The sequence below is a fragment of the Cetorhinus maximus genome, chromosome 3 (assembly GCF_964194155.1).
Source record: "Cetorhinus maximus chromosome 3, sCetMax3.hap1.1, whole genome shotgun sequence".
Classification (NCBI taxonomy): Eukaryota; Metazoa; Chordata; class Chondrichthyes; order Lamniformes; family Cetorhinidae; genus Cetorhinus; species Cetorhinus maximus.
Genome location: NC_135881.1, coordinates 176,439,783 through 176,463,390, shown reverse-complemented (window position 1 = coordinate 176,463,390; position 23,608 = coordinate 176,439,783). Strand labels below are relative to the sequence as shown.

The 23,608-nt window shown below is 42.2% G+C and overlaps 1 protein-coding gene and 1 long non-coding RNA gene across 4 annotated transcripts; one reads left to right on the top strand and one right to left on the bottom strand.

Moving 5' to 3' along the window:
• Window positions 1–8,832: 8,832 nt before the first annotated feature.
• gmnn (geminin DNA replication inhibitor) lies at window positions 8,833–23,029 on the bottom strand. 3 transcript variants are annotated; one of them, XM_078539319.1, is made up of 7 exons: window positions 22,856–23,029; window positions 19,152–19,216; window positions 15,984–16,088; window positions 15,044–15,203; window positions 14,848–14,930; window positions 14,637–14,747; window positions 8,833–9,357 (listed from the first exon to the last, which is right to left on the bottom strand). In XM_078539319.1, exons 2-7 carry the CDS (start codon window positions 19,206–19,208, stop codon window positions 9,217–9,219), a joined length of 657 nt encoding a protein of 218 aa, XP_078395445.1. In that variant the 5' UTR covers window positions 19,209–19,216; window positions 22,856–23,029; the 3' UTR covers window positions 8,833–9,216. The 3 variants fall into 3 exon arrangements, with proteins under 3 accessions (XP_078395445.1, XP_078395444.1, XP_078395443.1); XM_078539318.1 differs by lacking the exon at window positions 22,856–23,029 and adding an exon at window positions 22,251–22,474; XM_078539317.1 differs by lacking the exon at window positions 22,856–23,029 and adding an exon at window positions 22,262–22,474.
• Window positions 12,198–15,736, top strand: LOC144679059 (uncharacterized). The gene is made up of 2 exons (XR_013576236.1): window positions 12,198–12,759; window positions 15,468–15,736. It is a non-coding gene; the product is annotated as an uncharacterized LOC144679059 (long non-coding RNA).
• Window positions 23,030–23,608: the final 579 nt, after the last annotated feature.

Genomic DNA, 23,608 nt, shown 5'->3' with positions numbered 1-23,608 from the left:
GTGGCGGGGGGCCGAATGTTTGACATTGTGTTATTTTTCTTCTCTGGTTTAGTGGTTATTAAATTTCTTTGACTCAAGAAAACATTGTTTGATTGGTTCCTTATTGCTCACTGTTTAAACAGTTAAATACATTCGGATTTGGAAAAGGCATATCCTCGTGAAAAAGAAACTTAAACCTTTGTTATGACCACCAAGGTAGTTGAACAAGGAAGAGCCAGTTCACCCTTCTCATCTGGTCGTAACAGTGAGCTACAGATGATTGCCATCAACCTTAGGTATAGATAATAGAAGAGGTAGATGGGATCATCAGATATTAGGCAAATGCCTCAAAATGTTTGGGGTGATGTCAGGAAACACTTCTTCACACAAAGGGTAGTGGAAATCTGGAACAAAAACAGAATTACCTGGAAAAACTCAGCAGGTCTGGCAGCATCAGTGGAGAAGAAATCAGTCAACGTTTCGAGCCTTCATGGCCCTTCGGCAGAACTGAAGCATAGTTAGAAGAAGGGAGAAATATAAACTGGTTTAAGGTGGGGGTGGGGGGGGGTGGGGGAGAGACGTTGAGGGTGTGGTGATTGTGGAGATGAGCAGATAATCAAAAGATGTCACAGACAAAAGGGTCAAAGAGGTGTTGAAGGTGGTGATATTTGTCTAAGAAAAGTGCTAATTAAGAATGGAAGACAGGATATTCAAAGTACAGCTCTAGTGGGGGTGGGGTGGAAAGACTAACAAGGTTTTAGTTTTAGATTTAAAAATAATGGAAATAGGTGGGGAAAGAAGAATCTATATAAATTATTGAAAAAAAAGCGGGGGGGGGGGGGGGGTGGAGAAACGGGGTGGGGATGGGGGAGGGGGAGTTTAAGATCTAAAGTTGTTGAATTCAGTATTCAGCCCGGAAGGCTGTAAAGTGCCTAGTCGGAAGATGAGGTGCTGTTCCTCCAGTTTGCGTTGGGCTTCACTGGAACAATGCAGCAAGCCAAGGACAGACATGTGGGCAAGTGAACAGGGTGGAGTGTTAAAATGGCAAGCGACAGGGAGGTTTGGGTCTTTCTTGCGGACAGACCACAGGTGTTCCGCAAAACGGTCGCCCAGTTTGCGTTTGGTCTCTCCAATGTAGAGGAGACCGCATTGGGAGCAACGAATGCAGTAGACTAAGTTAGGGCAAACGCAAGTGAAATGCTGCTTCACTTGAAAGGAGTGTTTGGGCCCTTGGACGGTGAGGAGAGAGGAAGTGAAGGGGCAGGTGTTGCATCTTCTGCGTGGGCATGGGGAGGTGCCATAAGTGGGGGTTGAGGAGTAGGGGGTGATGGAGGAGTGGACCAGGGTGTCCCGGAGGGAACGATCCCTACGGAATGCCGTCAGGGGGGGTGAAGGGAAGATGTGTTTGGTGGTGGCATCATGCTGGAGTTGGCAGAAATGGCGGAGGATGATCCTTTGAATGCGGAGGCTGGTGGGGTGATAAGTGAGGACAAGGGGGACCCTATCATGTTTCTGGGAAGGAGGAGAAGGCGTGAGGGAGGATGCGCGGGATATGGGCCGGACACGGTTGAGGGCCCTGTCAACGACCGTGGATGGAAAACCTCGGTTAAGGAAGAAGGAGGTCATGTCAGAGGAGCTGTTTTTGAAGGTAGCATCATCAGAACAGATGCGACGGAGGCGAAGGAACTGAGAGAATGGGATGGAGTCTTTACAAGAAGCGGGGTGTGAGGAGCTGTAGTCGAGGTAGCTGTGGGAGTCGGTAGGCTTGTAATGGATATTGGTGGACAGTCTATCATCAGAAATTGAGACAGAGAGGTCAAGGAAGGGAAGAGAAGTGTCAGAGATGGACCATGTGAAGATGGTGGAGGGGTGGAGATTGGAAGCAAAATTAATAAATTTTTCCAGGTCCCGACGAGAGCATGAAGCAGCACCGAAGTAATCATCGATGTACCGGAGAAAGAGTTGTGGGAGGGGGCCGGAGTAGGACTGGAACAAGGAATGTTCCACATACCCCATAAAGAGACAGGCAGCGCTGGGGCCCATGCAGGTACCCATAGCCACACCTTTTATTTGGAGGAAGTGAGAGGAGTTAAAGGAGAAATTGTTCAGTGTGAGAACAAGTTCAGCCAGACGGAGGAGAGTAGTGGTGGATGGGGATTGTTGGGGCCTCTGTTCAAGGAAGAAGCTAAGGGCCCTCAGACCATCCTGGTGGGGGATGGAGGTGTAGAGGGATTGGACATCCATGGTGAAGAGGAAGCAGTTGGGGCCAGGGAACTGGAAATTGTTGATGTGACGTAAGGTGTCAGAGGAATCACGGATGTAGGTGGGAAGGGACTGGACAAGGGGAGGGAGAAGGGAGTCAAGATAACGAGAAATGAGTTCCGTGGGGCAGGAACAGGCTGACACGATCGGTCTGCCAGGACAGTTCTGTTTGTGGATTTTGGGTAGGAGGTAGAAGCGGGCCGTCCGAGGTTGGGCGACTATCAAGTTGGAAGCTGTGGGAGGAAGATCTCCAGAGGAGATGAGGTCAGTGACAGTCCTGGAAACAATGGCTTGATGTTCTGTGGTGGGGTCATGGTCCAGGGAGAGGTAGGAGGAAATGTCTGCGAGTTGACGCTCAGCCTCCGTGAGGTAGAGGTCAATGCGCCATACAACAACAGTACCACCCTTGTCAGCGGGTTTGATGACAATGTTGGGGTTGGACCTGAGAGAACGGAGTGCAGTGAGTTCAGAGAGAGACAGATTAGAATGGGTGAGAGGAGCAGAGAAATTGAGACGGCTAATGTCACGCCGACAGTTCTCAATGAAAAGATCAAGAGAAGGTAAGAATCCAGAGGGAGGGGTCCAAGTGGAGGGAGAATATTGGAGGTGGGTAAAAGGATCCGTTGAACAGGGAGAGGACTCCTGCCCAAAGAAGTGAGCACGGAGACGAAGACGGCGGAAGAAGAGTTCAGCATCATGCCGAGCCCGAAATTCATTGAGATGAGGGCGTAAGGGTATGAAACTAAGTCCTTTGCTGAGCACTGAACGTTCAGCATCGGAGAGGGGAAGGTCAGGGGGTACAGTGAATACGCGGCTGGGGCTGGGATTGGAAGATGGGGTGAGGACGGAGGGACAAGCAGGGGTGGAGGGTCCCAGATGGGTGTTGGAGTCGATGAGTTGTTGGAGCTTGCGTTCCTTAGCACTTGAGAGAAAGAGAAAAAGTTTCTTGTTGAGGCGACGGATGAGGCGAAGAATAAAATGAAACTGGGGGCCCGCACAGCTTTGAAAAAGGGTGCGGCGGTGCTGCTGGAGGGAGAGGTCGAGTGTGTTCATATGGCGGCGCATGGCACTGAGTGTGGATCTCAGAATGCGACGGGAACAGCAGTCCGAGAAACGTTTTATGTCCCGGAGATACCTGTAATCCTGGGTGGGTTCGAAACAAGAGGGATGGAATTTCAGTTGAAATCCACGTGGGGTGAGTCGGAGACAGTCACTGAGAAAGGAGATATGGCTGTGAAAGCGGGTTTTAGTAAACACCTTGTCAAACACCAGGAGAGAAATGGAAAGCAATTAAGGTGAGCAGGGCAGAAGAGACAGTCGGAAATCCTGTCGGAGGACAGAACCGTACTTCTCCAAAGAGGGCATTTCTTGAAGAGAGGTGGCAGTCAATTAAACACAAAGATAAAAACAAAAGCTCTTCTTTCCCCGCCTATTTCCATTATTTTTAAATCTAAAACTAAAACCTTGTTAGTCTTTCCACCCCACCCCCACTAGAGCTGTACTTTGAATATCCTGTCTTCCATTCTTAATTAGCACTTTTCTTAGACAAATATCACCACCTTCAACACCTCTTTGACCCTTTTGTCTGTGACATCTTTTGATTATCTGCTCATCTCCACAATCACCACACCCTCAACGTCTCTCCCCACCCCCCCCACCCCCCACCACCTTAAACCAGTTTATATTTCTCCCTTCTTCTAACTATGCTTCAGTTCTGCCGAAGGGCCATGAAGGCTCGAAACGTTGACTGATTTCTTCTCCGCCGATGCTGCCAGACCTGCTGAGTTTTTCCAGGTAATTCTCTTTTTGTTTTGGATTTCCAGCATCCGCAGTAGCTTTTTGTTTTTATCTTTGTGGAAATCTGGAAACCTGTCCCACCGAAAAGCTAAATGAGGCTAGGTCGACTGACAATTGCAAAACTGAACTTGAGAGATTTTAGTTGAGAAGTGGTATTAACAGTTACAGAACCAAGCTGGATGAAGTAAGATACAGATCAGCCACAATATAATTGATTGGTGGGACAGGCACAATGGCCCTCCTCTTGTTCCCAATATTGCGAAAGGAAAGGAGCATGAATAGCAAAGAGGTACAAACAGGTCATTTGTCAGGCAAGCAGTAGGGAAATAAAAAAAACGTAGGAAATAAATTCCCCTCAGATTTCCCTTTTGGCAAATAACTAACTACCCAGCTTATAAGAGAATGACAGCCTAGCTATATCTATTTTATGCTGTACAGGGCAGACAGACAGGGGGTAGACCATGAACTATACTGGTCTGCATTACAGAAAACCAGCACGCCAATTCCACTGGTTAAACAGAGATAAAATTCAAACCATTTATTCAAATAAAAGTTATTTCAAATTGATTTTGCCTACAACATTCTGAAATTTCATCAGGTTTTTTTCCTGTCAGCCCGAGTTCTTATTTCCTTTGCAAAGTAGTTAAGATTGTTTTGAAGTATATACTTATATACCTTCTACTGCAAATGTTTGTGTGTTATCATCTGGACCTGGCAGAAAGGAGCAATGGATGTCTGGCAGTGTGCATGGCAATTGGCAGGAAAACTAACAAACAACAGTGCAGAAAAAGACTAAGCAGATAAGGACAGGATATGTTTGTTGATTCAGTATATTTTGGTTATTGGTTTGACATCAGTGCAAGTACTGAACTATGATGTATCCACATCTTTCTAAAGCCAAATAATATGCAGATCTGTGCGTGTGCACTCAAGTTTAAAGTACTCCGCTCATTGATACCAAAGCCAAGTAAAATTACCAACGTTACTGAAGAACCAACAATCCATTCTTTGCGGAAACTATAAAATGCAAGCTATTTGTTGCTAATTAATTAATTTTGGCTTAATATGGGCTACAAGCTGAAAGTGGCACTGGACTATCACCTTGGTGGACTCTCTTCTGTTGAATTGCACGCTGCAGTTATATTGCAGATGCTGCATCAAATAAACATAAGTACGTGCATATATATGACTTGGTGTCCAAACTGGACATTTTCTGGAAATGAAAACCAAATACTGTCACTAGCCAGCTGCCAACAGGTCCCCTGACCAAATTAGGCCACGATCGCAGCATTGCTCATTTTTAAACTATATTGAAACATAAATAGCCAAATACTTTGCTCAAACTTTAAGGAAGCAGAGGTCCCAAGTTTATTTTGTTGCAAGCAGTAGGTTATGTTACACTTAGGGTTCCACTTTTTTGTATTTTTTTTTCCTTTCATTGATTGAGGGTGTCAAGGCCAGCGTTTGTTGACCATCCCTAATTGCCCTTAAACTAAGTGGCCATTTCAGACAGCAGTTCAGATAGTCAACCACATTCTGTGGAATCACACGTAGGGAAGGCCAGGTAAGGACAGCAGATTTCCTTCCCAAAAGGACATTAGTGAACCAGGTGGGTTTTTAATGATCAATGATAATTTCATGATCACCATTACTGAAACTAGCTTTCAAATCCAGATTTCATGAATTGAATTCAAATTCCACTAGCTGCCATGGTGAGATTTAAAACCACGCCCACAATGTATTACTAGTCCAGTGACATTACCATTACACCACCATCTCCCCATCACTGTGATTCCATTATAATCTTTGGCAAAATATTAGAAATGGTGAATGGCCTAATGTCTATTAGCCTTGAGATTTAGAACACTAATTTAATTTTCAATGATATTATCCTATATTTCCACCAAATACATTCCATTGCTAGTGATTGTAAAACTCAAATACTGCAAGTAGTGCAAACCAATATTTCATTGGGTGTATCGACATGAGTAAGTCCTATAAAGGTTAGTGGTTCTGCATATTTACATGTGGTCATTTGACCCATTAGTCTAAGAATCACTAACATCTGGTGCACTTTGCAATTCAGCAGAAAGCTTTGACAGTCAACAGAATTTAAAGCCAAAAGTTGCCATACACAAATCAAAAAAATTTCAAGCTCAGGAACAATGAACACTTGTGATCCTTATGATAGGCTTTAACCTGCTCACGCACATACTTCCAGCAAAGATTGAGAATGGAAAAGCCAACTGGATTTTCTTTCCCTTGCTGAAAAGAGAGAGGCAACCGTGACACCCCATCACAGCCCTAGATGAAATTGACAAATCAAGAGATCACTCTGGCTTACCATATTGAGAGGCATATTTATCTGCTGAACTAAGGACTATGTTCTTATGGGTGATGATTAATGATGAGAGATTTCAAACTCTTAAAGCAGTATCATCCTGAGCATATCTATAACTGCCTTCAGCCATACAACCTTCCAAAAACTCTATCCCTCCAGTTCTGATCTCTAATGCAGCCTCCATTCCTGTTGCCTCTCCATTGGTAACCATATCTTCAACCTAAGCTCAAAACTCTGCAATTCCCCCACCCCACATCCCTTTGCCTCTTGTCACAGAAGTTATGCCCCTTTATTTTCAACTGATTGGAAATTAAAATGAGACAGAACTACTTAAAAATACAAGGTTACCGTCCAAGGTGAAGGTGAGAAACAAACAAATCAGTGTGTGTGGGAGAGAGGAGAGATATTTCCTATAATCCAGCCACCCATCGAAACTCATAACTAAGGAAGAGACATTAAAATGCAAAATGCTCTATATCGAAACAATGGCTGCCACAGACAAACCCACCCAAAACCCCTTGGAAATACACAACGGGTGAAATATTTCAAGGCCAGGCTGCAGCCACTGTGGCAAGATTGGAAGAAAGTTTTCAGGCTGAAAGCTGGGCTCTTCCTCTCTCTTTTGGAGCAAGTGTATTAGCTGGTTTGGAAGCCAACTTTACTAGAAATCTCGTAATAATTGCACCATCTTCTACGTTGACCGCATCCTCAAAACCAACTAATCTAAACTCAGCCGCAATGTTTAAAAATCTATGTAAGGACAAAGGACACACGCATATCTTCATTTAGCTTTTTTTCTTTAAATTGTACTTTAACTTCCCTTATTTCTAATGTCTGTGTATGACGTCGCTTTATTATTTTTTCCCTCTGGTTTAGTGATTAAAAATTTGTCCCTCCTTTGACTCGAGGAGGTTGAAGAAGAGAGCCAGTTCACCCCTTCTCACCTGGTCGTAATACTCCCCTTCAAGATGCTTTGTAAAACCAACCGCTGAACAATCTTTAGGTCTCTTGTCTTAATGTCTCCTTTGGGCTTAAAATGTCTTTTTTTTGCCCCCGATTGCACTCCTGTAAAATGCCTTTAGGCACTAAAACATATTGATACACTAAAACATATTTATACAGGTAAAAGTGCAAGTTGTTATTGAGTGATATGTATTGTAGTGCACAATTATATCAGAGAAAGCTTTTAGTCTGCCTATTGGAAAGTTAACATTTATGAAGCTATGCCTGCTTTTTTCAATATACCCACATTTCTTTCTATAGATAGGTGGATTTTATTCCATTTTCCTGGAACTCCCTTTCTAACAACACAGTGTGCCCACACCACATGGAATGCGACGGTTCAAGGCAGCAGCTCACCACCATCTTCAAGTGCAGTTAGAGCTGGGCAATAAATACTGGCCTAAGTAGCAATACCCACATCCCATAGAAAATAAAAAACAGCTTTCCCACTATTGGACATGAAGTAATTGAACACTTTGTCACATTCAACAAACTTAAATGGATTACTGTACTTTGCAGTACATGCAAAACTGTAGATACTGAAACATGAAGAACCTACATATTATGCAGGGAAATCTCAATTAAATCCCAAAGGAAGACATTTCTGACGAAGCAGCACTTCTGGTTATAAAACTGGAAATATGTCAAATTTGGGCACCTACACTGGGCTTACAACAACTTTCAGACTCAACTGTTACCAACTGAGCCAAGCTGACCAACACAACCATTCCTCTAAACCATCCCTTCAAAGACAGTGGCAACCAAACAAATATTTAAAACTGAGGAACAAAACACAAAATTCCTTGTAACCGTTTAAAAAGAAACTAAGTAATGAATTGAGGATATCAAGCGCGTCATGTAATTTTGAATAAGAGTCACATACATTTAGAAGCTCAAAATGAAAGTAGGAAATGCTGGAAATACACTGATAATTGTGCTATATTTGCAGCCCAGTTTCCACCTTCCTATTTCATTACATTTTTAATTGTTGGGTCTCCCCCCATTTCTCCACCACCCCTCTCCAAACAGTATTTGCACATTCATTTTTTGCTTTTAGCATCTCTCCATTGTCCTGCTACCTATCTTCTGTCATCTGACAGTTTAAGCAATTTGAAAGTCATTTATCACATGAATGCTACATCCGGATTTGCTCCCCTCCCTTCATGTACAGTAGAAAGCCATTTGTCCCAATTACCTTTACAACACAGCCAAGTTAAATCTCACTGTGCTGAGTATGGTTAATTCATCACTGCAATTGGTTCATCAGATTAACACCTCTAAATAGAAGCATTTCCTCAAATGTATTTTCATAGCTGAGAACTTATCTGCTCTAAAGGTTTCTGTTTAACTAGAGAACCAGTGATCATATGATATGGTATGTAGCAAATGACTATTTTATGTCTGCCAAATAGAAAGCCATTTAATATCAAATACCAAATTGAAAAGTAAAAGAACTTTACAAAAATTTATTACACAAAATGGTGTATACACTAAAATGTCAGCTAAAAGCATAAATTCTTAAATGTACATTTTCCTGGAATGCATTTACATATCAATTAAGGACAGATTTAGTAATCTTGTCCATTAAGTTTATTTGCTACCTATTACAGTTCCTTACATAAAAAGGAATATTTTAAACATGCAATTATCAACTTATGCATGGAACAAAATTACACAAGACCACTCATATTAGAGATGACGAGGATGGCAGTTCATATAACTGGCAGTCATTGTTGCAGCACTGAAGTTCTTTCAGAAAACTATGCAGGGGAAATAAGTCTCCCTCCCCTTTGGTGTCAGCAGCTTTTTATTAGGCAGTCTAGAATATAATGTACCTAATCTTCTTCCTTATCAGACCCTAACTCAGAACTCTCAAGAGGTTCTTCTGTAGCCACATTGGACTCAGCTTCCTGCTCCGACTCAGCTTCCTGTTCCGACTCAGCTTCCTGCTCATCAGCACTCTGTGCAGTTAGCTTCTGTTTGAAATTATAGGGGGAAAAAGGTTAGCTGGAATAAATGAGCATTCACTTCTATTTATTAAAAAGCAATGCATATATTATATTTGCACTTTCAATAAAATATAGTGGGCCATCGTAATTTAGGTACAGAAACTTGCTGACAAACATCCAGGACAGAGTCAATTCTAGCACAAATGCAGTGACATTCCAGAGCAATTGCACACAACTGTGCACTTATTGGGATGTGTACAAACTCAATAGAGTTAACATTTTTACTATCTGGCATACACAGGAATGGGCGGTGCCAGTTAATCAAAAACGCCAGTTAACAAAGTTCCATTTACCAACGGAATACAGTGCTGTACTTGCAGCATAAAGTAATATGCAAGTACTTAGGAAGCAAATAATTATTCTTTTTACTTCTAATCTTCAACAATACATCAAAACAATACAGTACACATGTAGGGGTTCCAGATTACCAACCAGGAGCAATTACAAAGTTAAGTGGGATTCATATTAGGGGGAACATCAGAAATTCCGGTTAGTAGAGAATTCTGGTTGGTAGAGTGCCGGATAATAAAGTTTACCATAGTCCATTGTCTGTAAATACACAATCTGAAATTACAGGATGCCAAACTAAGGAACAAATATCAGTACAGGTACAGTAACAATGGATTTTTTTTCCATTCATTCACAGGATTTGGATGCTACTGGCTAAGCCAGCATTTATTGCCCACTCCTAGTTGCCCTTAAGATGGTGTTGAGCCACCTTCTAGAACTACTGCAGTCCATGTAGGTGAGTTGGGTAACACCAATTGTGTTGTTAGGAAGGGAGTTCCAGGATTTTGACCCAGCGACTGTGAAGGAATGTCGATATAGTTACAAGTCAGGATAGTGTGGGGCTTGGTAGGGAACTTGCAGGTGGTGATGTACCCATGCATCTGCTGCCCTCGTCCTTCTAGGTGGTAGAGGTATCTGGTTCGGAAGGAGTCTTGACTAGTTGCTGCAGTGCATCTTGTAGATGGTGCACACTGTTGCTGCTGGGTGCCAGATGGAGTGGGTGTTTAAGATGGTGGACAGGGTGCCAATCAAGCGGGCTGCTTTGTCCTGGATGGTGTCTAGCTTCCCAAGTGTTGTGGGAGGTGCACTCTTCCAGGCAAGTGAAAGCTGCACTCACCCAGGCAAGTGAAAGCTGCACTCACCCAGGCAAGTGGAGAGTATTCCATCAATGTGTTACTAGACAAGTAATCTAATGACAAAAAATGTTCAAATCCTACCACAACAGTTGGAGAATTCAGTTAGGAAAATAAATCTGGGATAAGCCAATACAGTAATAGTGCCCATGAAACTGCAAAACCCCATCCGGTTCACTAATGTTCTTTAGAGAAGGAAATCTGCCATTCTTATCCAGTCAGACCTATATCATACTCCTTGTGGCCAACACCTAACTGCCCTCTGAACTTGCCTAGCAAACCGGCATCAGATTCAGATAGAAAGGCACACTCAGCTCAGTTCAACTACAAAGTCCTCTGTTAATATTTGGCAATCTTGTGCCAAAATTGAGGAACTGTCTGACAGTGAATTGGACTGTTGCTTGATTAGAGTGTATCATTGTCACTTTTTAGCCAAAACCCCAGACTCCTCCACCACCATCCCTAGTTATGTCTCATCCCATCAGCAGGGCAAACCCACGAGTGGTGACAGTAATATATAGGGCAGGGAGAATAGGCATGGGTCAATGTTGAACCAATTGAAGTCTCAAAGAATCAAAGTGAAACATGGGCAAGGAAACCTCCTGATCATCACCCAACACCCTTCCTCAGTTGATGAAGCACTGAGGACCACAAGGGGTCAAAATGCACTCTTGGTGTGGACTTCAATGTCCTTCACTACTGTTTGGACTGGCAAAGCTCTGAAGTGCATAACTGCCAGGGTGGATCTGCAACAGGTGGTGAAAACACCAACACAAGAAAAAAACTTGCTGATCTCATTAAACTCAGTTTACTTGTTTTAGATGCATCTGCCCACGCTGTATTGGTAGTGATTACCACAGCCCTTGTGGAGACAAAATCTTATCTTCACACTGGAAAGCATTGTTGTGAGGCACTACCAATGTGCTAAGTGGGATAGATTCAGAACAGACATAGATGCCCAGTTTTGAGCTGCTAGAAGGCATTATAGGCCATAAGCAACAGCGCAAACTATAACCTCATGACACAAAATATTCCTCACTCTACCATTACCATCAAGCCAGCAGGATAAACACTGGTTCAATGAGGAGTGCACATGAATATGTCAGTAACAGCATAAGGCATACATAAAGATCAGGTGTAAACCTGGCAAAGCTACAACACAGGACACCATGCATTCTAAGCAGAAGTAGGCAGCAATAGGAGCTATACAATATGATCACATAACCAACAGACCAGATCAAAACTCTGCAATCCTGCCACATTCAGTTGTGAATGGAAGTGGAGAATTAAACAACCAGCATGAAGTGGTTTTGTTTACATCCCCAACCGCAACAATGGCAAAGTTCAGCACAATACACAACTGTAGCGTTTACAATCTCTTCAGCCACAAGTGCCGAATGAATCATCCATCTCATCAAGATCCTCACCATTGTACAAGTGCAATCTTCAACCAATTCAATGCACTCCATGTGCCATCAAAAAATGGCTGAACACACTGGATACTGCAAATGTTATGGGTTCTGACAATAACCTGGCTGTAGCACTGAAGACTTATGCTGTTGAACTAGCTGTGCCTCTAGCCAAACTGTTCCAGTACAGCATCAACAGTGGCATTTATCAGACAATGTTGAGAACTTCCCACAAAAGACAGGACAAATTCAATCTGACCAATTACTACTCCACTTCTCTACTCTCAAGGCGATGGAAGATGCTGTCAACAATGCTAACAAGTGACACTTACTCATCAACAATCTGCTCGCCAATGCTCACTTTGGATTTCATGAGGGCTATTTGCTTTTTGTATCTCATTAAAGCATTGCTCCTAATAGACAAAAGAGCAGAATTCTAGAGGAGAGTTGAGAATTACTGCCCTCGGCATCAAGACAGCATTTGACAGGTTGCGACATCAAGGAGTCCTCCCAATTCACACTGACTTCAATTTTACTAGACAACTCATCAGACCGTAATCTTACCCAACACAAAGAAAATGTTTGTGGCTGCTGAAGGCCAATCCTCTCAGCCCTCAGACATCACTGCAGGAGTTCCCAAGGGTAGCATCCTGGGCCCAACCTTCTTCAGCTACATCAATGACCTTCCCTCAATAATGAGATCAGAAGTGGGTCGATTCGCTGATGGTTTCACTATGTTCAATATCATTTGCAACTTGTCAGATATTGAAGCAGTCTGTGCCTGCATGCTGCTAGACCTGAACATTTAGGCTGAGCTGGTAAGTGGCAAACAACATTTACACAACATAAATGTCACAACAATCAACAAGACTGTGTAACCAGCTCCCCTTGATGGCATTATCATTGTTGAATTCCCCACTAACAACATCCCGGGGGTCACAACCGACCAGAAAATTAACTGGACAAACCACAAATATTGTTGCTACACAGGTCAGAGTTGGGAATTCTGCAGGTTTTCCAGAGGGTAGAAGTTATCATACAGAAACAAAGCCTTAGTTAGTCCATGCCTGCAATACTGAGGACAGCCTTGAGCACACCTCAAAGTGATACTGGGCCAGTAGGAAATTTGGTCCAGATTTACCATAATGATCAAATTACAGGGAGTTACACAAAAACTCGGTTGCGTTCCCCAGAAAGTTAAGGGGCAATTTAGGGCAACAGATAGGGTAGTTAGAGAGAAAATATTTTCACTGGTTGGGAAGTTGGGACTAGGGAACACAAGCAAAAAATTAGAGCCACACCCTTCAGGAGTAAAATCAGGAAATCCTTTTGTAGATAAACATTAGGGAAAAATTTGGAAGTCCTCTACAAGCAGCATTTGATTCTAGACCAACTGTTAATTTTAAATGAGGTCGACAAACTTTTGTTAACCAAGGGTGGGGCAAAGTCAGGTATATGGTGTTGTCACAGATCAGCCATGATTTTACTGAATGTTGGAACAGGCTCAAGAGGTTAAATGGCCTTCTCCTGTTCCTTCATATAAGGCACAAAACAGGTATGAGGGAATGCTCTCTACTTGCCTGGATGAGGACAGTTCCAACACAAGCTTGACACCATTTGAGGTAAAGCAGGGTGCTTGATCAGCAACTCATCCTCCACTACCTTAAATTATCACTCCCTTCACCTTGGCACAATGTCTGTAGTGTGTACCATTGACAAATACACTGCAGCATCACCCAATCTGTGATCATTATCATCCAGGAGAGAAGCAGCAGGTGTATGAGAACACCACCAACTGCAAGTTCCCCTCCAAGTCACACATCATCCTGATTTGGACCTCCATTCTTCATTATCGTAGAGTCAAAATCCTGGAACTCCTACCTTAATAGCACTGTGGGTGTACCTACACACAGGCTGCAACAGTTCAAGACAACAGCTCGCCATAAACTTCAAGAGCAATTAAGATTAGCAATTAATGTCGGCCTTGCCAGTAACACCCATATCCAGTGAATGAATTTTTAATAAGTAGGTACTGGGTGGTGCAGACATTGGAACGGAGGTCTCAGGATGAATGTATTGATTACATCAATGTAAATTAAAATCTCCCATGTTAGGTTTTCTGGTCATATGTGAATCCCATTTTGCTCACTATGGACAGTTTTCATCTAGTTGTAGGTGGAACTCATTTATCAACTTAATTTCCAACATTACAACAGTGACTACAACGAATGATATAAATGCAAGTGCTTCTTTCATTGATCCAGGAGGCCACAGAATGGCTGGAGTGGCAAGTGGAAAAATGTCACCCCATGCAGAAGAGAGCACTGTATTTCGCACCATGCTATATCTGACCTCATAGTACTTACTCTAAATATTAGGGTACACGCAATGGAAGTACTCACCGCTTCACAAAAAAGTCTTCTCAATATAAAATTGACTCAACTAAAGTTTTGAAAAGAACGTGAATAACTATCAACACTCTGCATTATATCAAAATATATTTGAAACAAGTTAGAGGTAAAATAGTTTAGTAGTTTTAAGTTCAGTCTCAACTGTGACCATGCTTACACATGAACTTCAGGTAGGAAGTGGCAAGGACTATAAAACAAGTTACAAATTCTTCTCATCACAAAGCGAATTATGGAATACCCTTGGCCATCGAGACCCACCTTTCCCACACAGGAAGTCTTCTCACCTCAATCAGATCAGCCATGTACTGCACATGCTCTGCTAACTCTGCAAGCTCTTGGTTCTCTTTCTGTAACTTCAAAATGTCTTCATCTTTATGTTCAATTTCTTTGTGTAGCTGGAAGGGAAAATTCAAAAGGTCACATTTCAAACCAAATTTAGTGTTAATTTGAAATGACTGGCCACACACAAAAAAAAGAGTAATTAAGAGTACCCACTCTTTCATTTTCTTGTAGAACCTTGAACAAGGCTTTTCTTCGCTCTTCTGCCAACTCCTTCCAGTATGTGGAACTTGGATTAGCTATAAAGATTACCAAACCTCACACGGTTAAAACTAGAATTTAGTTTACAATGCAACATTTAAATTTAATAAATTTGAATTTTGCAAAGCTATATTAAAAAAACAGGACTTACCTTTAACCAGAAGTTGATAAGCTTCTCTTGTAATGGCTTGACTTTCCGAATTCTCATCGCTGCCTTCTGTGGTGTCTTGAGCAATCTGTGTGCGTGATTTCTTGCAGATCTTTGGCTGATCATCATTCCAGTGTTTTCTTTTGGGAGACTGCTTGTTGGGCTGCAAAAAGAATGCAAACCAAAAATCTTGCATCTGGCACTTTTTCCATACATTACAGTAACAAAAACCATTTGCACCACATTTTAAAGAAAGTCTTTCAGGGTAGGGGTGGTCAAAAAAATCAGTGTTGAAAAAATTCTCACCCTCTGCCATATACTAATTTTTGGTAGTATGTAATTAACAAATATACATTGATGATTTTTAAAGCAGCATAAAATGCTCTAGTAAAAAGACAAACACCTCAATGAAGCTTTGTATTTTCAGAAATAACATCTCACACTTCAACAACCAGGCTTGCTGAACAGCTCCTTCTGCAACAGTCCCTGCTGAAAGCACACCTGAGTACTGGATGAGGACAAAAATGGTCTTGGACACCCTTCAAGATTGAACTGTTACTATGGGCTATCTACCCGCACTCAGTCCTTTAGATAAATTACTGGAAGGTCATTGACAGTGGAGCCACAGCTAGCATGAATCAGTGCCATCAAGGAAAGGATTGGCAAAGAATTTTAAAATAAAAATGTGTAAATGGATTGTGACATTTTGTCTTTTATGCACAATGCAAACTAAATTGCTATCAGGTTTTAAAAGCTTATTGTGCACCATCCCTTTCGATCTGGGCAACCCCAAAACAAACACAGGTGATTAGAGGTTTTGTATTTCAAAGATTCCGCTTCAGATCATTTTCTTTTAAAAAATGCTCTTCAAATCCTAAACCAACCCAGCAGTTAAATCGGCCAAACTGGAACCATCAAGAGGAGAAATTTACATATGACTTACCTCATTAAGCCTGCCAACAAGTTGATCTGAAGTAGCAAGCGGTTGAATCACTTGTAAAGTTCGTCTCGACGTGGTGCTACTCGTAGCTCCACTAGTAAATAAACTCTAAGCGGAGATGGGAAGGGAGAAATGGAAATTTTATTAACATTTAAGCTCGATAAGATTGCATATTAGTCTTTTGAATACAGAAGGCAACTTTTGCAGGGCTCAGACAAGTGCAACCATGCCAATTTGCAAAATTTCTCCCACTTCTTGCCAGGCACTGGCAAGCCTCAATGATCATTAAAGTACAATTTTGTTGTTGCTGCTTAACATTCACAAAACGCCTGCTTCCCAACCCAAGGAAACGGAAAACAGACACTTAAATCTCCACCCAATATCTGTGAAAATTGCTCAACATTTCAACAAGAACAAAAACTTCCATCTTTTGGGAACTGTTTCCATCTCAGGAAGTGCTGCAGAGCCAAATTTTTGTAAGCCAATGGGACAAGCAATTTGCAGACATGAGATCCCATAAACAGATAATGATGAAGGCCAGGTATCACAGTACTGGTGCTTTGCTTCAAGAGATCAGCACATCAAATATACAGAACAGGCCAAGTGGTCTATGCTGGCATTTATATCCCACACAAGCCTCCTCCTACCCTCCTTTATCTAACCCTATCTTTATATCCTATGATTTCTTTCTCCCTCTGGCAGTTATCTAGCTTCTCCTTAAGTGCAACTATTCTGTGTGCTATTGCAAGTAGTTGAGGCAAAATAAATACTCTTACTGCTCTGGGGAAGAAAGGTTTCTCCTGAATTCCCGATTGGATTTATTAGTGACCATCATATGTATGACCTTTACTCTCAAAATGAGAAATATTAGAAGCCAACTACAGCACTGAAGGTACCTCAACTCAATCATTCATGCCACAAGAGTTCTGGTTCAGCCATAGCATGAAAGCAAAGAACAGAATGAAAGGAACCAAGCCAGATATGGGGCAATGCTGTTATTCAAACTTAGTCAAGGAATGCTCCTGTGAAGGGTTTGGGAGCTGGGTACACAGACCTCACAAAAAGATCTACTTTGGATTACTATCCAAAACCCACTATAGATTACATATTTTCTCTCTCCCCTCCTCTTTTTCCCCTCTGTCCCTCCATCTCTCTTTTCCTTTCTCACTCACCGTCCCCCTTTCTTGCAGCAGATTGTTCAAGTAGTTCAGATAATTAATGCTGAAATTATATTGAACATAAATATATCTTTTTAAATGAGGACCTTGGTCTGCATTTCATTTTTGAAAGAAAACTCATTTAGTAAATTTCACTTTATTGAAGCATAAAAGATTCTGAGGGGGCTTAACAAAGTAAGTGCTGAGAGGATGTTTCACCTCACAGGGGAATCCAGGCACAGTTTAAAAGGTAAGGGGGTCTCTCACTTAAGATGGAGATGAGGAGGAATTTCTTCTCTCAAAGGATCATTAGTCTTTGGAATTCTCTTCCAGAGTAGGGGAGGTTGGGTCATTGAATATATTCAAGGATGAGTTAGACAGATTTTTAATTGACAAGGGACTCGAGAGTTATGGGAGGCAGGTAGGAAAGTTGGGTTAAGGCCACAATCAGGTCAGCCATGAGCTTATTGAATAGTGGGCAGGCTTGGGGGCTGAATGGCCTACTACTGCTCCTATTTCTTATGCTCTTAATAATTCATTTTTAACATTCATCTACGATATACCAAGAGACACTAGGTAGCGCCTTTGGTAGGTATAAAGGTCCTACTCGACACATCGTTTTCAAATAGTAAACTAATTTTTCAATAAAATTTCAAAGCACCAAAAACACATTCAAATCATTCTAAAAGCAATTAGGATAGATCTAATCCACTCATATATGAGTATGCACTGCACTACTACTTACACCATAAATTCATAAACACTTAGCAAAATGGAAATTGCAGTGATTCAAGTGGATTTAAACCTAAAAAGAATGCACCACAAAATGGTGGGCATTGAGCCCTTTAATGTACTGTAAACACAATGTATAATTAACAGGGCATTTAGCCCATCAGGTCTATCCTTTGGTTATGTTCCACATGAGCCTCCTTCTACCTACTTCATCTCACCTTTCTAATATTTTCTCCCTTACATTTAATGTTCCCTTAAATATAAAAACCAGTTCCTTCCATTGGGTAATTTTGGTTCATGGCAAGAAGAATTGCTATAAATAGCAATAATTATCAACCTTTGATCCAACAGAGACCACTGACCAAGTATTAGAACCACAAACCTTTGACTTAAAGGTCAGAGCACCAAATGGTTTTAATACACTATAGGAATAAGAACCCTTCACTCAACTACCTATACTCCACCAATCTTCAGATCAGCAGAACACAAAACCTGATTTTACTCATCTGAGATACACACTTCAACAATTTGGCTTAACAGTTGAAGAGGGCCTACCAAGCTATTGTGCTCTGGGCTGCTGCACTGAGGTTATCACTTTACCTGACCCTAGTACAAATGGCTTTTATTTAATAAAGTTGGAATCCATTCATCTTCCCTAATAATTAATTAAACTTCCACCTTAAAAACCAGCTAACAAAGGTAGATTAAAGGCATGATTAGCATTGATGCAAGTTGTATTCATGCATTACACTGCAAGCGTGGGAAAATAATTTATACTGTACTGTGTACGTGTAGCAATAGAATTCCCACAGTAAAGTTATTTCACTACAGATTATGACTCCTGTGGTGGGCACACCTTACCAAGCGTGGGAAAGTGCTACACAATAGGTTGCAGACATCATTAAAGATTAAACCATACAGATTAGTTATTTCTCACAAGGTGAATATATGCCAAAAAATGCTGTTTCAGCAGTTAACCCATCACTTATAAAACAGTACCTGGAGTACAATAACCTTGTAGTACATATTTTGTAAGTCTTGTACATGTTATGCTAGGTTGACTTTTTGAAGAGGTTGCATTTAACTTCAGCCCTTTATTGTACGATCTAAATTTAACTAGGGCAACTTTTCAGGTGAATTGAAATGGAGCTCATTAGTATTGATTGAGCATTGGTTTGCTGTTCAGAAACAGATAAGTTACCATTTTCATTACGTTTTTCATTCCCAAAAGCCAGTCTGTCTTACATAAATTGATCCAAATCCTGAAGAATTCTGAATTTACCTTTATAGTTGGTGCAGGTTTATTGGCATCAAATCTGTGCTTCATATTGGTGGTCATTGTTAGAACTGGGGGGGGGGCAGGGGTGGAGAGGAAGAAGAAAGTAAGATGAAAACAATTCAGTCAAAAGCAGCAACTTTAAAAACAGTCCAGGAAAGGTTCCAAATGCCATTGTCTTCCATTTTTAAAAAACATCTTATTTCCTACACCCTTGGCAAAGGTTTTGTTTTATTGGAACATTTCCAGTCAGATGCCAAAATACTTTTGCATTGAGCCTCAGATCCTAGAACTAACATCCACTCTCAGTAGAGCAAGGCAGGTTGGAATAGATGAGGCCAAACAAAGACAATGCATTTCAACACTAAGGTTCAGTGACATTAAAATAAGACAAAAAAGATGTGCATTTAAAGAGCGTGTTTCACAAACACCAGACATTTCAAAATGCTTTTGTACTTTTGAAGGATAGTTACTGTCACACAAAGGATCAATGACAGTTAGCAAAAAACCCACATGTACAGGAGGAAGAGAGGGAGAAGCTTCTGCAGACATGATCATCATATACAACAATGTGACAATGACCAGATCATCCGTTTTAACGCTGAGGGATAAATATGGCCCGGGATACTAAGGATAACTCCCCTGCTCTTCTTTGAAATAATGCCATGGAACCTTTTACATACACCCAAGAGGACAGACAGGGCCTCAGTTTAACATCTCATCTGAAAGACAGTATCTCTGACAGTGCAGTATTCCCAGTTATCAGTCTTGATATTCGTTCTCTCTGAAGTAGGGTTTGAACTGACAACCTTCTGATCCAGAGGCAAAAGTTCTAACTAAGCCATGGTTAACATCTTGAAGATTTCTGATCTGAAGAGAAACCTAGAAATGACTACATTTGAGAAGTACAAGGTTTAAGATTTATAAGTGAAATTAAGAGCTCCGGCTTCCTCCTGCTTAAAAAAAAAAGCCTTAGGGATCCTGCATTAGAGTATTCCTTCTAGTTTGTCCATAATCTTAAAAGCGCATTTCAATCTGGTTTCTCATCTTATAAACATTATGCTAGCTAACAATCAGCAGCCACATTAACTCAACCCTTTTTTACTGTAAAGTCTGAAATTTAATTTTATGGCAAAATTCTAGACAAATTGAGAGCAGTACATCATAATCAAAATCACTAAAATTGCAATGATTACAAAAACAGGAGCAAGCTTTCTAAAACTGAAAAGTTTTTGAAGGATATTCACTCACATAGCCACATTAAACAGGGTCCATTTAGAACTTCTCTTACCATTAAATGAGTCATAATAGCCAGATATAGGAGGTATGCTTATTATATTTCTATATCTTTTTGCAAGGCTATGCTGATGCCCATTGTATGGACTCCTCACAGGTGGCTTATCTGTTCAGGAGGAACAGAATTTACAAAACTAAACAAGCAACACTTGGAGTTGAGGAATGGCCATTCATTTCAAGCACACTTATGCAATCACCCCCCCCAGGTTTTCAAGGCTCAATGCACCATTTTAAGGTGACAGTAGTGAGTTGGAACATCATCTTTTCACTGCTCAGACCTGGGTTTGAAGTCAGCTTAGGCTAATGAACGGAAGGGACGCAAAACTACCTTGGGCAATCTCATACCAGGTGGCAGCAACTGAAGTTCGAAGCACAGGTCTAATGTACTGCAATTTGACACTAATTGCTCAGCTTTTCAGAGCTTACTAGAATGGCTGACAAGAGCTGAAATGTCACATGGGTCAAGGAAATTAAGTGCTGATGTTGAGGTGACTGCATATTGTTTAGTCAAAAATAACAGCAGCTTTGTCCCCACATCACTCTACTGTCTGGTACTTGATGGACAGGGTTGGAAGATATTCTATTTCACATCACTTTCCGAGGATGAAAATTCAGAAAGGCGGTTCAGGTTTTTTTTAAAAAGTCAGCAGACCAATGTTTTGCATTAGTGATATGCCAGAACCTGCATAATATATTTCACACAATTCTAAATAGTCTCCCATGGAAAACTCACTATTTGGATAAAAGAGCCTTCCTCACCTCAAAAAGGGAAATCAGGAAGAGCAACAGTTCTCAACTGGTAGGTTTGCTACAATGCAATCAGCTGGGAGAATATTTACACTTCCCCCAAAAAAGCTAGTTTGGTCTCAGTAGGTCAGTTGATTTAATATTTACATTAAACGTGCGTGATGTACGAGAGCTGACGACTGACCAAATGTTTCTTTCAACTGCCAGAAGCAACGTTCCAAAGAATACGCCAGAGAAAATTTTATAACCCATCTTATTCCAACATCATGTACCCCTCAAATCACATCTGCCTACTTCCCGTCCAGGTCCACGTTGTTTGGCGGGATGGTTTCGTGCTAATTCAAATAAAAACTAAATGCTCGCGGTGTTTGCTCCAGCTGCAGCCAGCAACGAAAAAAACCTTTGGCGCAGATAAACTGCCGTTTAAATAATTCAGAGATGCATTATTCGCGGATACAAGAATGCTTTACAATATAACCCACTGCATTCAAGACGACAACATCCTGCCTTGGAGTGCAGCGCTCTGTGAGCACAGGTGCCACCACCTAACGTGCAAACATGAGCCTGAGAAAAGGTGCTCGCATCCAGCTGGCTGGGTGGGCAGAAGGGATCAATAGCAGAGTCAGTAAAGGACCCACATGTCAGGAGGGAGAGGAATAAGTTTCCGTCCATGTTATGAGGAGGAATCCCCACAGCGCTCAGCTGGAGATGACAACCCCTCTTTCCCCCATGCCCTCTCAGATCATGAAGTACCACCTAGAGCAGCCGGGCGGGTTATTAAGCAGGTTCGACCCCTCACCCATCCCACCAGGGCTTTACCGCCGCTTCAACTAATAGGAAAACTCCCGAAAGAAATTTTTTTTTTAACAAAAAAAGTACAGTACAGGCAGATTTCAATCCAGGACCCCGAAGGAGATGGAGGAGGGGGGGGGGGGGAGGAAGAATTTCCCCATCTCCCCTCAGGAGTCACCCCTACACCCCTATTCCACACACATGGGCTCCTTCACAGCCGGGACCGGGGGGGGGCTCGATTTATATGCAAAAAAATTAAAAAGCAGTTACCGATGACTCACCGCCAGACTCCCCCCACTCTGTGTTTCCCCCTCCCCGGGTGGGGGGAATGCTGTAGTACGGACAGAGGTTTCCCCCTCCTCTCCCCTCCCACCCAAACTCTCACTGGGCCGGACACTAACCACCGGCCAGCCAGCCACGATCGCACTCTCTTCCTCCGGGTACTTTTTTTTGCCGCCTTTGGCTCGAGGTTAAAATAACCCCCCGGGTCACGTGACAGTGGGCGGGCAGCGCGAAAGGCATTGTGGGCGCGGGAGGTCGACAATGCACACAAAAAACACCCACATTTTTATTTTAAAAACCCTGAACAATTCTAGCGTTGGGATACGTAAACTGTGCGACAATAAAACAATTAAGGTTAACTCGTTGACGATGGACGGATGCGCCTCGGTCACGTGACAATAAGCCACCGCCTCCTCCTCCCTTCAGTTTTAATCGAGTGGGTCCCACACATGCTCGAGCTGACAACAAAATACATTTGCATAGAAAATACACCCAGAATCCGGGCCATTCAGTCCATTGGAGCCACCTCCCGTCCTTCCTCATTTAAGTCTAATCAGCACAACCCTCTATTCTCATCTCCCTCGTGTGCTTACCCAGCCTTCCCTGAAATGCATCTACACTGTTCGCCAAAATCCACAGTCTCGCCGCTCCCCGGGGTGACAGCCTCCACTGCGTCACAATCCTGGAACTCCCTCCCTAACCGCACTGTGGTATGCTGACACCTCATGGACTGCAGCGGTTCATGAAGGCGGCTCACCACCGCCTACCTAAATGGCAATTAGATGTGAGCAATAAATGTTGGCCTTGCCAGCCACGCTCGCGTTTTAAGGAACTTTTAACAAAAAACTGGGAGGGGGTGGTGGGGTTCAGGATAGAGCACTTGATAAAACCTGGCAAGACTCTTACAAGATACAGTATCTAAATCAACCTTCCGCGTTATTAACTGACTGATTTTTAACCCCAATTCCCTGACCCCAGCCTTTGTAACCTCAACTCCTGCATCCAAACACACATTTCCCTTATACCCCAACCGCACCAAACCCTAAATTCACTTACGCCTAAATACCGAATTCCCTTGCCCCACCCATATTCACACCCTCAATTCTTTCACTGTCACCCGCATCCATAACCTTAGTTCCCTGACCCCAAACCACACCTCAATTCCCTTACTGTCATCCACATCATCCCTCAGTTCCCTGAATCCCGTCCACATTCATAACCTGTTCCCTGACCCCCCCGGGTCCATTCATATTCCCTATTCTCTTTATTCCACCTCATACAGAAGCCCTCTATTCCTACAAACACACTCCTCTGATGCTTCATAAAGTAACTGAATGACTGCAAAA

Coding starts and splice junctions, on each gene's coding strand:
- gmnn (XM_078539319.1), bottom strand. CDS start 19,208: ATGACCACCAATATGAAGCACAGATTTGATGCCAATAAACCTGCACCA. Junction 15,204..15,983: donor TTGTTGGCAGGCTTAATGAG/GTAAGTCATATG, acceptor TTCTTTTTGCAG/CCCAACAAGCAGTCTCCCAA. Junction 9,358..14,636: donor ACATGGCTGATCTGATTGAG/GTGAGAAGACTT, acceptor AATTTCAAACAG/AAGCTAACTGCACAGAGTGC.